Source organism: Anarhichas minor, unplaced genomic scaffold (assembly GCF_050575085.1).
Source record: "Anarhichas minor isolate MPS153535 unplaced genomic scaffold, ASM5057508v1 ptg000074l, whole genome shotgun sequence".
In the NCBI taxonomy this organism is placed as follows: domain Eukaryota; kingdom Metazoa; phylum Chordata; class Actinopteri; order Perciformes; family Anarhichadidae; genus Anarhichas; species Anarhichas minor.
This window is the reverse complement of record NW_027466520.1, coordinates 11,709,774-11,723,426: the sequence shown is the minus strand read 5'-3', so window position 1 is coordinate 11,723,426 and position 13,653 is coordinate 11,709,774. Positions and strand designations below refer to the sequence as shown.

Genomic DNA, 13,653 nt, shown 5'->3' with positions numbered 1-13,653 from the left:
AACAAGGAAGTGCTGGAAGGGCTTCCGATTGGTTCATTGAGGTTGAAGGAAATCCGGTCAATACAGCAAAATAATAGAGTGGCTTATGTAGGCGGTCAAACGGGTTTAATGTTAGATTTCGGTTAAGGCGTAAAATAAGCCACGTTAATTTCAAGTGGTGGGTGAGAGGAACATTTCACGGGCTGTGAATAACCGGTAACGTCGGAGGTGTGTTTTGGTTTCTCCGCCCACTCCGGAAAACTCCACGGAGTCGTCCTTATTTTTTATTTTTTAAGGTGACGTGGAGTCGGACCTCTCTTCTTCGCTGTCTCGTGTGTCAATGAAAGTACTCGGTGTACCCGGGTACGATTGCAATGAATGCATAACACGTCGGTGCGTCGCATTGAGGATTCCCGAGATGTTTAGCTGTGGCGTTCAGTCTTTACATTGAGCTCCAGCATCGGCGCACATCGGAGCGGAGAGGGGACTGTCGGGGCCTGGAGTCCGAGGGATACGGTGGACAGACGGGTTTTGCAGCATCGGAACTGACGGAGCAACCATACCGGTAGCGCAGATTTTTCTAACTTCTTGCCTGTAGTCTTTCTCTGTCTTTGTGAGTCAGGCCTGAACACGAAAATGCACCGTGCCTCTTTGGAAATAAGCAGCGTTGATGGAGATAAGTTGTTTGTTTTTCATGAATCAGTGAGGCCCTTCATGTACTTTCACGTCTCTTTACATGGATACTGCCAGACACGTAGGAGTTGCAGTGCAGTAGGAAATAGCCAATTTAGCTATTAGCTAACTCACTAGATGTTAGTACAAATAGTTTATAAAAGCACGGCTGGTTTGGCTAAAGTCATCAGTTGTTACTGCTGTTGTCACTGGTCCAGCTGATATAGTTTTGTGTTAAATCCTGTCTATAGACTTACAGGGTTAGGGGGGGAAACATAGGTATAGGGGGCATAACAGAAGATCATTGACAAGTGGGTAGCTTCTTGAGACTTACCCTTTTTAGCTGATTCTCCACAGAGAGCATACCCAGGCCAGTGCCAACTCTGGTCAGAAACCAGCTGAATCCACATTTTAGTGTGAGAACAGCATGCACACCATCTGGCAAGCACATGCACCATCCTTCACATGCACCATCCTTCACATGCACCATCCTTCACATGCCCCATCCTTCACATGCACCAACATGCACATGCACCAACATGCACATGCACCATCCTTCACATGCACCGTCCTTCACATGCACCATCTTTCACATGCACCATCTTTCACATGCACCATCCTTCACATGCACCATCCTTCACATGCACCATCCTTCACGTGCACCAACATGCACGTGCACCAACATGCACGTGCCCCATCCTTCACGTGCACCATCCTTCACGTGCCCCATCCTTCACGTGACCCATCCTTCACGTGACCCATCCTTCACGTGACCCATCCTTCACGTGCACCATCCTTCACATGCACCATCTTTCACATGCACCATCTTTCACATGCACCATCTTTTACATGCACCATCCTTCACATGCACCATCCTTCACATGCACCCCTATTGAAACCAAACAACAGTCTAACTTTTTCCTCAATGTTAACACTGAGTCAGCATGTGGATGCACAACACCGAACATAAATGGTTATCATCTGGATTGTAATTGCATTAAAACTGCAGCATACAGACATCCGGTGCATGTTGCATCGTTGTGACAGTTCACCAGTAGATGCTACATCAGTTCTGACTTTGGATCAAACTCTTATATTCTCTTATTATACAGCCCAGAAGTGATGAGACCGGCTGTGCTTTGTGAGGTTGGGGACAGGCTAAATTAATTCTTTAAATACATAGAATGATAGGTCATCAGTTTTGAATAAGTTGGCCTACTTGCTGCTAATACAGGACTTTCCTAAAATAAATAAAAATGACCAATAGCGCTGTAGCATCACACTCTGCTGCAACAACCCTTTCAAAATATGCTGCTAATGAATATTAGCATGCGATGTTAGCATGCTGTGGACACAATATGTTTCCAATACATATTCAAATTGAAAGCAACATCCCACTCAGGAATTCTAAGGAGACCCTTGTAGTATTAGCAAAATAACATTTTTGGGAAATGTCAGTTTGTGTCTCAAAAACTCATAACAGACGGATAAAAGCCAACGGAGCTCATTTAATTCTTTAATTCTGTTGAAATCCCCCCCTTAGACTGATCCAACTGATGAAATACATTGTAACTCATGGCGGTTACAGTGTCTCAGTTCTCCGCTGCCTTTGGTAAAATGTTGCATAAATGTTGCAGTGACGTTGCATAAAATTCTCCACTTGTCACATAACTCATCAGATCTAACTGGCACGACTTTATACAAGAGGCATACTTTTAAGTCACAGGACAGACCATCTTGGTTTAAATCACACCTGCTGTCCCTCACGAACTGTCCGATCTTTGCAGCAGAGGTTATGCAGTGCGGAACAGGACACCTGCTAGGTGGCTGCCAGAGGACGATGGGCCTGCACTGCGTCTTGATCCTGTGCTTGTTCTCAGGCTGGGCAGTGGGCTACAAGCAGGGAGACAACGTGACTCTCTATGTCAACAAAGTGGGCCCTTATCATAACCCCCAGGAGACATATCACTACTACACCCTGCCTGTTTGCAGGCCTGAGAAGGTCAGTGTTTTTGTTCTGTTTCACTGTTCTGAAGTCCACAAAGAAACTGGAGATTATTTTGTCATGCTAAATGTAGTCACGTATGTAAGGATGACACAGTCTTTTATCTGAAACGCACTGTATTTCCATCTGGCCATAAAATGTAGATGTTGTCATAAGATCATTTTTAGAATAGCATTTGTTCCTGTGTGCATGTGTTTCCTTTGGAGCAGGACGTAGCATTGAGAGAGACTTTATTTGAGACTTTTTGGGGGGGGGGGGGGGGACTTCACTGAAGAGGCCTTGGTTGGAGTGTCACAAAATCTATTAACCCATTTTGATGAATACAGAATGAAAAAAATGAACCTTTTACAGGAAGAGAAATTGGTGTTAATTTGCTATAGAAATGTGTTAAATCAAATTTTCGACACTTGAAATAATATACCCAGGTTATATAAAGTATATCATGTTTTGCTGTTGAGAAATTTTCCCTTTTTGTTTAGGGTTTATTAATAAATGACTCATGGCCTTGAAGAAAAGTAATTAGTCAAAGTGCGGTCGGTGGCAGTGAGACCCAAATTTACAACAGCAGTAACTTATTACCCACAGTTATGGTACTTCAACTTCTACTTGTGACCAACTCGTGCTTTGTGCTGCTTCTTAAGGCTCTGTTGATCATATTGTAACGCTTCTTCTTCTTCAGGTGCACCACAAGTCCCTGAGTCTGGGAGAAGTGTTGGACGGTGACAGGATGGCAGAGTCAATATATTACATCCGATTCAAAGAGAACGTGGAGAAAAAGACCCTTTGCAAGCTCACACTTTCAGAGAAACAGGTATTTATTTACACAAGGCCGGGATAGTTTGAACTTAACACTGTGTACTATCAGATGTCGATGGTTAAGCTTCAATACTCTGGGCACATGGTAGATTTAAACTCTTTACCATTCATTAAATAGCTTGAACTTGAATTGAAACTACTGTATGTCAATTGATCACAATGTGGCAGATGTTGCAAGACAACGACCCTTTTATGGAACTACCTTTTGATGGTTATCGTTGCTTAACATTTCCTCAGAAAGTGGTTCTCTTGAGTATGCTAGTCTATTGTGATGTAGTTTAAGAATAATAAGGCCGTGGCCCTTAAGAACACACGGGGTGTGATCCTGGATATGTTCTGTGTGCGTCAGGTGGACGAACTTCGTGAGGCCATCGAGGAGCTGTTCTACTTTGAATTTGTCCTGGATGACATTCCAATCTGGGGGTTTGTGGGATACATAGAGGAGAGCGGCTTCCTGCCTCACAGCCACAAGGTAAACCTCTTGGTGCTCCCGAGGACTTTGTGTCGTACGTTGGATTATATGAGGGAAACAAAGAGGAAGATAGAAAGACTGTCTAAGGTTTTATCTTCATGCAAAGCTCCTGTTTCAGCTGAACGCCAATCCGTGTTATTCTTCTTATCTCCCCCCCCCTCCTCTTTCTTTTTCTCTTTTGTCTCTCTTGTGTTCCCGCTGCGTCTGTGTCCCCGCCTTCTTCTCTCCCCTCCACCAGGTGGGTTTGTGGACCCACCTCGACTTCAACATCGAGTACAACGGCGACTCTGTGATCTTCGCCAATGTTTCAGTGAAAGACGTCAAACCTGTTCCCCTGGAGGAGGGGGCGGGTGCAGCGGTGGGTGGAGTCGGGGTGGGTGGAGGCAGCCTGACGGTCACCCACACCTACAGCGTGCGCTGGTTCGAGTCCACTCTGCCTCACGGCCGGAGAGCCGAGCGTCTCCGAGACTACTCGTTCTTCCCCAAAACGCTGGAGATCCACTGGCTCTCCATTATTAACTCGCTGGTGCTGGTGGTGCTGCTGCTGGGCTTCGTCATCATCATCCTCATGCGGGTCCTGAAGAATGACTTTGCCAGGTCAGTCAGGGAAATTAATCAAGGATATGTCTGGGCCAATGTATGGGAAACTGTCTTTAATATGAAAGTTTATACTGGAGAACAAACCAGTATCACTTTGGGTGTTAAATGTAATCTTAGAGCAAAAACCTAAAAACCTGTTAAACTATCTTGAATATAGTTACCAGAGGTTTTATTTGTTTACAATGCAATAGCAGATTAGTCAACCAACAGAAAATCAATCTTTACAGCATAACGCTGTAAACTATACATAAGTCTGAGTGTGGGTACCGGGTAGTTTAGATGTTCTTTACTTGCAAACAGAAGACAGGCTTCCCCTCAGACATCTTCGTTCCTGCATATGTGTAGCGCTCCTGAAATAGAGCGTATAAGGTTACACAACATTGAGATGTTTTGAGCTTTTATTTGTGCACTCTGTGTCTTGTGATGATTCACCCCAGCCCTTATGGACCAGAGATGCACTTTCACCTGGAACTAAGCAGAAACTTGTGGGGTGACTCCTACATGATGACATCGTTGGTGAACCCGTTTTTTCCTTCACCTGCAGGTACAACGTGGAGGAAGAGGGCGGCTGTGATGATCTGGATCAGGGAGACAACGGCTGGAAGATCATACACACGGATGTCTTCAGGTTTCCCCCGTACAAAAGCCTGCTGTGTGCCGTGCTGGGAGTGGGCGCTCAGTTCCTTACCCTTGCCACAGGTGAGCATGCATTCTCAAATACACCCAAACACAGCGGCTCAACGTGGACACACGCAGGGCTGTTAAAATCCAAAACGGTGTCAGCGACTGCCATTGTTCCTGTTTGAAACTTGAGCGGACTAGTTCTGAGTTTTTGTACTACTACAGGAGTCTAATCACTCAAATGTCTCCTGATTACGATAGGAATCATCTTAATGGCATTGCTGGGGATGTTCAATGTGCATCGCCATGGCTCCATCAACTCCACGGCTATCGTGCTGTACGCTCTGACCAGCTGTGTGTCCGGCTACGTGTCCTGTAGCTTCTACACGCAGATCAACGGCCAGCGCTGGGTGTGGAACATCATCCTCACCTCGTCGCTCTTCTCCGGTGAGTGCGATACGAAGGTTGTGGGATCACTGCACACTGTGTGTGTGTGTGTGTGTGTGTGTGTGTGTGTGTGTGTGTGTGTGTGTGTGTGTGTGTGTGTGTGTGTGTGTGTGTGTGTGTGTGTGTGTGTGTGTGTGTGTGTGTGTGTGTGTGTGTGTGTGTGTGTGTGTGTGTGTGTGTGTGTGTGTAAGAGCGGCAGGGCGGGAAAGTTCATAGAGAACTTGGACTGAAGTGTGAAACAACTTCACTGAATTTGCCTGTAATGGATTCAGATGATCTCCTCACCGCCAATAGCTTGATGTTTATATATCTATCCATGCAGCCATGGTTAATTTCCTCCTGTCTCAATTGAGGTTTTGCCTTTGCTTTTAACATTTAGAAGAGAAACTGGATTTATTTCACACAGGCCTAATAGCTTTTTAGAGCTTTTATAGATTTTCATAGTGTCCTTTCTAAAGGAACAAGCTGGATAGGTAAGGGCACCGCTAGTGTATTATGTCAGTCTTCATTAGTGTTCTGTACAATGTGACAATGCTATTCTACTCGGTTAATAATGTATTTATTTATCTATTATGCAGTCACACTTTGCAGTTGCACAGTTTCCAGGTTCAGGAAGTTGTTTGAAAAGAGAATATGCCCCCTGGCACATAAAACGTGGTCTCATTTAGTCATTAAACAGCTGTATCTCATTATGTTTTCATCATTTAAAACATTTCTAACAAATACTCTGAGGCACGTTTTCTCAAAGAATGATTAAAAACAATGGCCGTCCTTCATTCCCACAGCTCCTCTGTTCCTGACGTGGAGTGTTGTGAACTCGATCCACTGGTGGAGCGGCTCCACTCAGGCTCTGCCGGCCACCACCGTGCTCCTCATTCTGGGTACCTGGGTGCTGGTGGGCTTCCCACTCACCGTCATCGGCGGCATTGTGGGAAAGAACCGAGCCGGCAGCTTCCAGGCGCCCTGTCGCACGCGCAACATCGCCCGGCAGATCCCGACACAGCCCTGGTACAAACACACGGCCGTGCACATGGCCATCGGCGGCTTCCTGCCATTCAGGTGAGGTGTCTTCATGTGTGGAAAAGAGGTGCTTCGATCAAAGGGGGAATTCAATGGCATTAAGTCCCGCCTCTTCATAGTCATAAAGCAGAGAAGTGAATGGATTAAATATAAGATTAAGATAAAAAAAGAGCTTCACTCCAACTCTTTATTCAACAGTTAATATGAATTATTCAGTATTTATATATTAAAATGTTTATGTGAAGAATGGAAATGTAGGAAATTTAATTGTCAAAGAATTAAATTATCATTTATATTTGTGTTCTGTAACTTAACTTTTGTATTATTTATGCCCAGAGTGGTTTGGATAATGAGTGAAATCTATACATGTAAATGTTTGTTACTGTTGTGTCATCTTGACTGATGAGTAAGCGCCCACAATTCCTTTTATTAGGATTCATCCACCCGATGGGGGGAAAAAGTAAATGTTATAAGTACAGCCTATTGAATGCCATTTTCTACACACTCATTCCTCCTTCCTATCAATGTCCTCCCTCAGTGCCATCTCAGTGGAGCTGTACTACATCTTCGCCACGGTTTGGGGCAGAGAGTACTACACCCTGTACGGCATCCTGCTGTGCGTCTTCGCCATCCTCCTCTCAGTGGGCGCCTGCATCTCGGTCGCGCTCACCTACTTCCTGTTGTCGGGCGAGGACCACCGGTGGTGGTGGCGGAGTGTCCTGAGCACCGGCTCCACCGGCCTCTTCATCTTCGTGTACTCCGTCTTCTACTACCGGAACCGGTCGTCTATGAGCGGCCTGGTGCAGAGCACCGAGTTCTTCGGCTACTCTCTGCTCACGGCGATGGTCTTCTCCCTGATGCTGGGTAGCGTGTCGTTCTGGGCCTCGCTGGCGTTCATTCGCTACATCTACCGGAGCCTCAAGATGGACTAGACACGCAGAGATAAACAAACACTTCCTCATAGCACACATCCTCATTATCCTCTTTTGCTTTGTCATACAAAACACACATCTCTAATGAGGGAGGAGACACATGGGCCTTTACCTTTATTTGACAGGATTGAACTATTGTAATAAGGGATCATTGGTTGGACTTACCTTGTATTTAAGGATTAAATGGGATATTTTGGTACAAAGGGAGTTCATTAAAGAGTGGCTGGGTAAAATGTATGAGATATGTCAGTGAATGGATGTCATCATTGTATGATGTAGTGTGCCGTCCACTGCTCCAAGTCCTACTTCATGGTACATCGAGGCTTGGCAGGATCTAGCCTTTATTTCCCACATTACACCAGTTACCCACCGAGACAGCTGACTCATACAGTAGTTTGGATTATTTATGCAGCAGTGCAAGTGTTATTTACTTGTCCTACTCCCCCCTGCTCACAATATTCAAATAGAATATAAAACGTATGTTTTGCACTGGCCCTGTGAAGCTCCACAGGGCCCTGCAGTGAGTAAGAGGGATGATGCGTTGTAGAGTAAAGAGCATTTTGATGGTAGCAATATTGTTATTGTACTCTTGTCACCATTGACTCAATTTCTGATGTAAATAGTATTTTCAATAAAATGCTTTTAATACAATATTGCCAGCAAACAACTCTGGGGTGATTTTATTTTTCCTTGCATTCTTTTATAAGGGTCCAAACTTCCTGTACAGCCAAATGAGTATTACATTCACCAAAAATGTTTCATTTATAGTCCAGCTTCCAGGTGTGTTATTGCCAATGTTGACATACTGCCTCATTCGTCTTGATAGCTTGCGTACTAAACTTTTTTCCAAAAACCGCAGTTACATCACAAGCACTTAATTAATAAAAAAAATAGCAATACCTAAATGTTAATGCCATGCACTCAAAAAACACTCAAAACAAAGTTGCCAAGCGAACCTGTATTTATAGAAAAAGTATGCGTGCACATCAGATCTGTATCAGTACTTTGCCTTAAAAAGGGTTCCAAAAAAAACACCCAACGTAATCCAATGAATGCATCCAACTTGAATGCATCCAACTTGTATCACGAAGCGCAAAGAACACACACGAACATACATTAAATAGTTGCATATAAAAATAAAGGTATAAAGTCAAAAAGAGAAACTACTTTTGAACAGGAGTATGAACAAGGCTTATGTACACCCAGCCATGCAAAAATGACCTCAACTACGAACAGTCAGGAAACGTGATTAACAAACACGACGGCTGGGTAACTTTTACAGAAAAGCTTATAAGCTGAGCAGCTCCACACGGACTACTGGCTGCAATTGTTCACCATGGCCGTGTTCAAGGGCTCCCCGTCTTTGCAGTCTAAGCTCGTGTCCTGTCGGGCGTTATTTGCCGATGCGCCGCTGGCTGAGTGGAATACGTTGGAGTTGTATTCATAGTGGCTGCCACCAGGGGGCACGGACCAGCCAGCCATCTGGGGCCTGGAGGGCATTGCGGCCTGGGACGAGCCGGGGGACCAGGAGGGGTAGCCAGCAGATCCAGCAGCAGAGCCCATAGCAGTCAGATAGAAGGCCATGTTCTGGGGGGTCGTCTTCTTGAAGGCCGCCTCCATGTGCTGGTTGTAATGCTCCTTGAGCTGGGGCCGGACTTCTCCCTGATACTGAAAGAAGTGGCTCGAATTAGTATTGAATTCAGTCAAAAGTAGCTAATTTTGTTGTGTTTCGTCTCGCCTTTAAGGCCATAATCTGACTATGATTAGGCCTCCATTATGGACGACTTGTTCTATGTCCAAGCTGCTGTTTCTTTGTCATCAGTTAACAGGAAACCTGAGCAGGACAACGGTCTGCTTTTATCCGCCTTTACCATTTGAGCAAGCAACGAGCTACTTACAGGTGGCATGTGTGAGGGAACGTTTGGGTACATGGTTCCACGTAGCGGGCTGCCTTTGTTGTAGCGCTCAGACACCCAGCTGGTTTCTTTCTGGTGCCTCCTTAGCTTCATCCTTCGGTTCTGAAACCAAGTCTTGACCTACAAATGAGATATAGGAGATCTGATCAGAAAGCGCACAGACACGTTGCTGTGGTCAAATAACCATCTCAAATCCCTCACCTGTTTGTAGGTCAGTCCCGTCAGTTCTGCCAGGTTCTTCATTTCAGCCGGGGTGAGGTACCTCTGAACACTGAAGCGCTGGACAAGAGCATTCATCTGACTCTCCGAGAAGGCTGCCCGCACCTTTCCCTTCGGGGTGTTTACAGCAGCGCATGGCTTCTTTGGGGCAGTTGACGGTACCTGTAGAGAGGTAGTGTTGTTGGTGCCCTCGTTCCCACCGACGGCGAAGGTCCCCGGCTCCTCCACTTGAGAGCCGGAGACCACCTCGCTGGGATCGGGGCTCCTGCCCCTTGCCTCGTCGTTAAGCTCCTTGGACTTCACCCAGGTGGCCGGGTCTGTCTGGGGGAGACTTCCTTCTCTGCTGCTGCCAGAACTCCATGAATCTAAGAGAAGGGAGGGACAAATGGTGGTCAGGGTGAGCTACAGGGTCAACGTGGATCAGAGCATTTAACAAAACATCAGATTTAGTTCAAGTCAATATGCTTTATTGGCATAAATGTTGCAAGGACAATACTTAAGTTAAGAGATTATAAAGAAAAATAAAGTTTGTTACATTAAGTTTGTTGTTTAACTGTATAAGAGAACATCTTGTGCAACAGTAAAACAAAAAATAATGTAAACAATTTTTTTCAATTCTCGCATTCTATCGCGAGATGTCGCCACTTCGCTTTTCCACCGGCACTGATATACTCAGTGGCGGGATATTTTGTAAACTCTTTTCAAATCAAGATGGAACTGGATTGGACGACATGGTCAACTCTGGCGGAAGAAATCATCGCCTTTGGCGGCCAATGGAACAATGTAAGCACCGACTCAAAACTTAACAAAAAGTTACGGTCTATATTGAGTGTTCAAATAACGCCAGGGAGGTCCGCTGACCTCCTCTGCCAACATTAGCGTCTTTGTAAAATGCTAGCGTAGCTCAAAACGTTAGCTAGAAACACTTACTTGGTGAGGTGTGTGCCTCCGAGTCACTGGTCGAATCGCTTCCGGCCCGCCTGGCCTCCTGCGTCCGTCCATCGTACACAGCAGCCCGGTGAGGTCCGGCCAGCACCAGACGGCCCGCCTGCTGGCTGTCACCGAGGTAGACCACCCCGGAGCCCTGGTAGTGACCGTGGCCGCTCACGGCGTGCTGCTCCGGACTGTGGGGTGGCGACTCTTCCCTGGTCCTCTGGGTGGTGGCGTAGTAAGCCTGGGTCACTCCGGCGTTGTAGTTGCTCAAATCAGTCACCCCAGCTTCGCCCCAGGTGGTCAGGTTCCCGTGGCTTTGCTCCGGTCCGGGTTGATACACGAGGCCGTACGCGTAGGCGTGGTACGAGGGGTTGTAGTTGTAACTGATCTGTGCCTTCCAGTCTGCCATTTCTCTGTACGTTTGGTGCGTCGCGATAAAAATGTTTTTTTTAAAAACTCCACAAAAATAAAAACTAATTAAAAGAGAAGTTCAAGTATTAGAGCCTAAAATAGCTTAAAATTGAGAGCAGGACAGTTCCGTAGATGTGAAGAGACAGCTGTAAGCTCGGAGCCGCCTAGTTTCAACTAGCGTGCCGACTCACATTAAAAATTGCGCGTTGCTCCTCAGAGGCTATTTATAGTGACGCTGGTGGGTGTGGGCAGGGACGTAGGTGGGTGTTTTGATTATGTGAGCCAATCTCTTTAATTCACCTGACAGTAATGGCATTTTATTGGCCACCTGGGTTAACGCTGCGCCTAACGAAGTAGCCCACTCCTTTTACACTGTCACCAATCTCTACTGATATTAAAAGTTTATATTTTAAAGATTATAGATACACTGAATATCTGGAATCACTTTATATTTGGTGAGTGGTGTCCCAACACCACAGTTCAGTTAGTGTAAATGTCACACAGTGTTACACACATGTTTTTGTGGATTAGACTGACATTGTGTCAGAATTGATTCGTGGTCATCCTTAAATGTAACTTTGTCTGGTAAAATGAATATGCACTACTCAAGCACAGTATAAACTTGCACGGTAATTAATCTCACTAATCTTGAGGCCCGGTGTTAAAGAGTGATTGTGTGTCCACATCTTTTTTCATTGTTTCAGCTGATATGTGTTTAGATTATGTATACTCCTAAATTCTTATTTATGATTTGTGTTTAATCAAACTACTCACAATTACCTTGTGACTGAATCCTCTTGATTGTTTGGTCCGAATCTAGTGTTTGCACTTAAGAGATGTGTCTCTGAACAATACTTTTGAACCTCAGATAGTTACTACTGGTGGTGTTTTGTTTCAGGAGCACACCTTCAGCTATCAGAAGCATCTTGTACCTCCCAAATGAGGAAAGGGCGGTGTTGCAACTCACTTTGCAGTTCAGGAAAATATATTTTTTATTTTGATTGGTTTACAAAACAAGCTTCCCTGTCTGGATGAAAACATTGTGCAGCAAGATATCTACAAGTAGAAAGGTTTTGTACCAAGCAGGTTAACAAGACATAACTTAGTGACAAAAAAACACAATCTAAATACTGTAGTAAATAACATTTCCAAGCGGCCTTGTAAGCACATAAGGATTCAGTGCTTTTTAAACCATGGACACGATTCGACTTCCCAAATGGCATAACTAATAATGTTTTCACGAGCATTAGTCCCAGATCAATAGACTAAGTATAGTATCTTGGTCTCAAGCATGAATAGTTTATGAACCGCTAATACTTGTGAGTCAGAGTGATTGTTAATGATTGAGAAATTCAAAAAGAAATCTAAGGCAGTGGAGCCACTTAATCAAATGTATTCAACAGAATATGTAGTTTAAAAGTGCTGCATGTGAGGTGTAACACGTGTAGTCTCATGATTTAAAAGATTCTTTCATTTCTGCACTTTGAATGCAAGTGTTCAGAGACAGAGCCTTTACCTTCAAATCCCCCCACCCCCCTAATCTGTACAGCAGGTTGGACATGTTGATGTGAACTGCTTTAGCCCTCATTAGCAATCCCTTTCACAAAGATGATGTCGGTTAGCCGCCAGTTACCTTCCAGGTGGTTGTTTGTGTTCCCCCCTCCCTGGCTGCATTGACGTGGTAATGGTTCAGTTAGTGATGAAATGACATGAGAACAGTGAGCCTAATTTTACATTTGCATTTCTACTGTGAGCTGCCTGGACAGGGTGTGTTTGTCTGAGCCAAGACATACAGGAGAGGGGGGGGTTGCCGGTGTAGGTGTGTATCGGGGGTGGTGGGTGAACCGGTGTGCATTGATTAGCATTGGTATGTGGAAGTGATTTGCCTTTGATGACCAGGCATGCTGGACTGTGTTTTGCAAGTGTATATGTGAGGCGCTGCTGCTGCTGTGAGAAAGGGTGTACAAGCTAGAGAATGCATGCATTGGAACACAATCCTTTCACTCAATTATGGTTTGACTGCAAATCTTTTGTTTTGCCACCACATAAACCTTGGAAGATTTTCTTTCCCTCCTGTAATTAAACTGTAACAATAAATACGGATTACCCCGTAGGCGTTATATCTACCAAACTAAAGCTGAATTTGACCTCTTTCTGTCCTGAAGTTACATGATTACTTTCTTGTGTCGTACAGATTAGTGACTGACCGTGTGTTTTCAGTGAAGTGTGAGACCACGAGCATCTCTTTTGTTGTCTGAAAAGTGTGCAAATGATCTCTTATGGGACCACCTTCTCCCAACTGCGACCACAAGGCACTGTTCATGCAATCCTTCTCAGTAGTTTAATCAGTAATTGTATGTTTTTATTTCAGTGGTGGAAGAAGTACTATTCAGGTCCTTTACTTATGTAAAAGTAGTAATACCAGAAAAGAAAAACACTTGATTACAACTGAAAGCCCTGCATTAAAAAATTGACTTAAGTAAAAGTGTTATAAGCTAAATGTTCCTAAATATCCCTTTAATGGTGTAGCTGGTCAAAAAAAATGGTGTATATCATATATATATATGTGTATATATTTTAATCATTATAGTCTTACTACTCATTTTGGAG

General features: G+C 44.6%; 2 protein-coding genes across 3 annotated transcripts; one reads left to right on the top strand and one right to left on the bottom strand.

Moving 5' to 3' along the window:
* Positions 1–44: 44 nt before the first annotated feature.
* On the top strand, positions 45–8,215 carry tm9sf1 (transmembrane 9 superfamily member 1). 2 transcript variants are annotated; one of them, XM_076080459.1, is made up of 9 exons: positions 45–544; positions 2,442–2,653; positions 3,336–3,467; positions 3,822–3,944; positions 4,183–4,541; positions 5,089–5,243; positions 5,427–5,612; positions 6,398–6,671; positions 7,171–8,215. In XM_076080459.1, the coding sequence occupies exons 2-9, from the start codon at positions 2,447–2,449 to the stop codon at positions 7,562–7,564; spliced, it is 1,830 nt and encodes a 609-aa protein (XP_075936574.1). In that variant the 5' UTR covers positions 45–544; positions 2,442–2,446; the 3' UTR covers positions 7,565–8,215. The 2 variants fall into 2 exon arrangements, with proteins under 2 accessions (XP_075936574.1, XP_075936573.1); XM_076080458.1 differs by having other exon boundaries at positions 2,439–2,653.
* A 663-nt stretch (positions 8,216–8,878) lies between these two features.
* On the bottom strand, positions 8,879–11,041 carry nanog (nanog homeobox). Its single transcript, XM_076080587.1, has 4 exons — positions 10,630–11,041; positions 9,682–10,064; positions 9,463–9,600; positions 8,879–9,232 (listed from the first exon to the last, which is right to left on the bottom strand). The coding sequence occupies exons 1-4, from the start codon at positions 11,039–11,041 to the stop codon at positions 8,879–8,881; spliced, it is 1,287 nt and encodes a 428-aa protein (XP_075936702.1).
* Between the last annotated feature and the right edge of the window lie 2,612 nt (positions 11,042–13,653).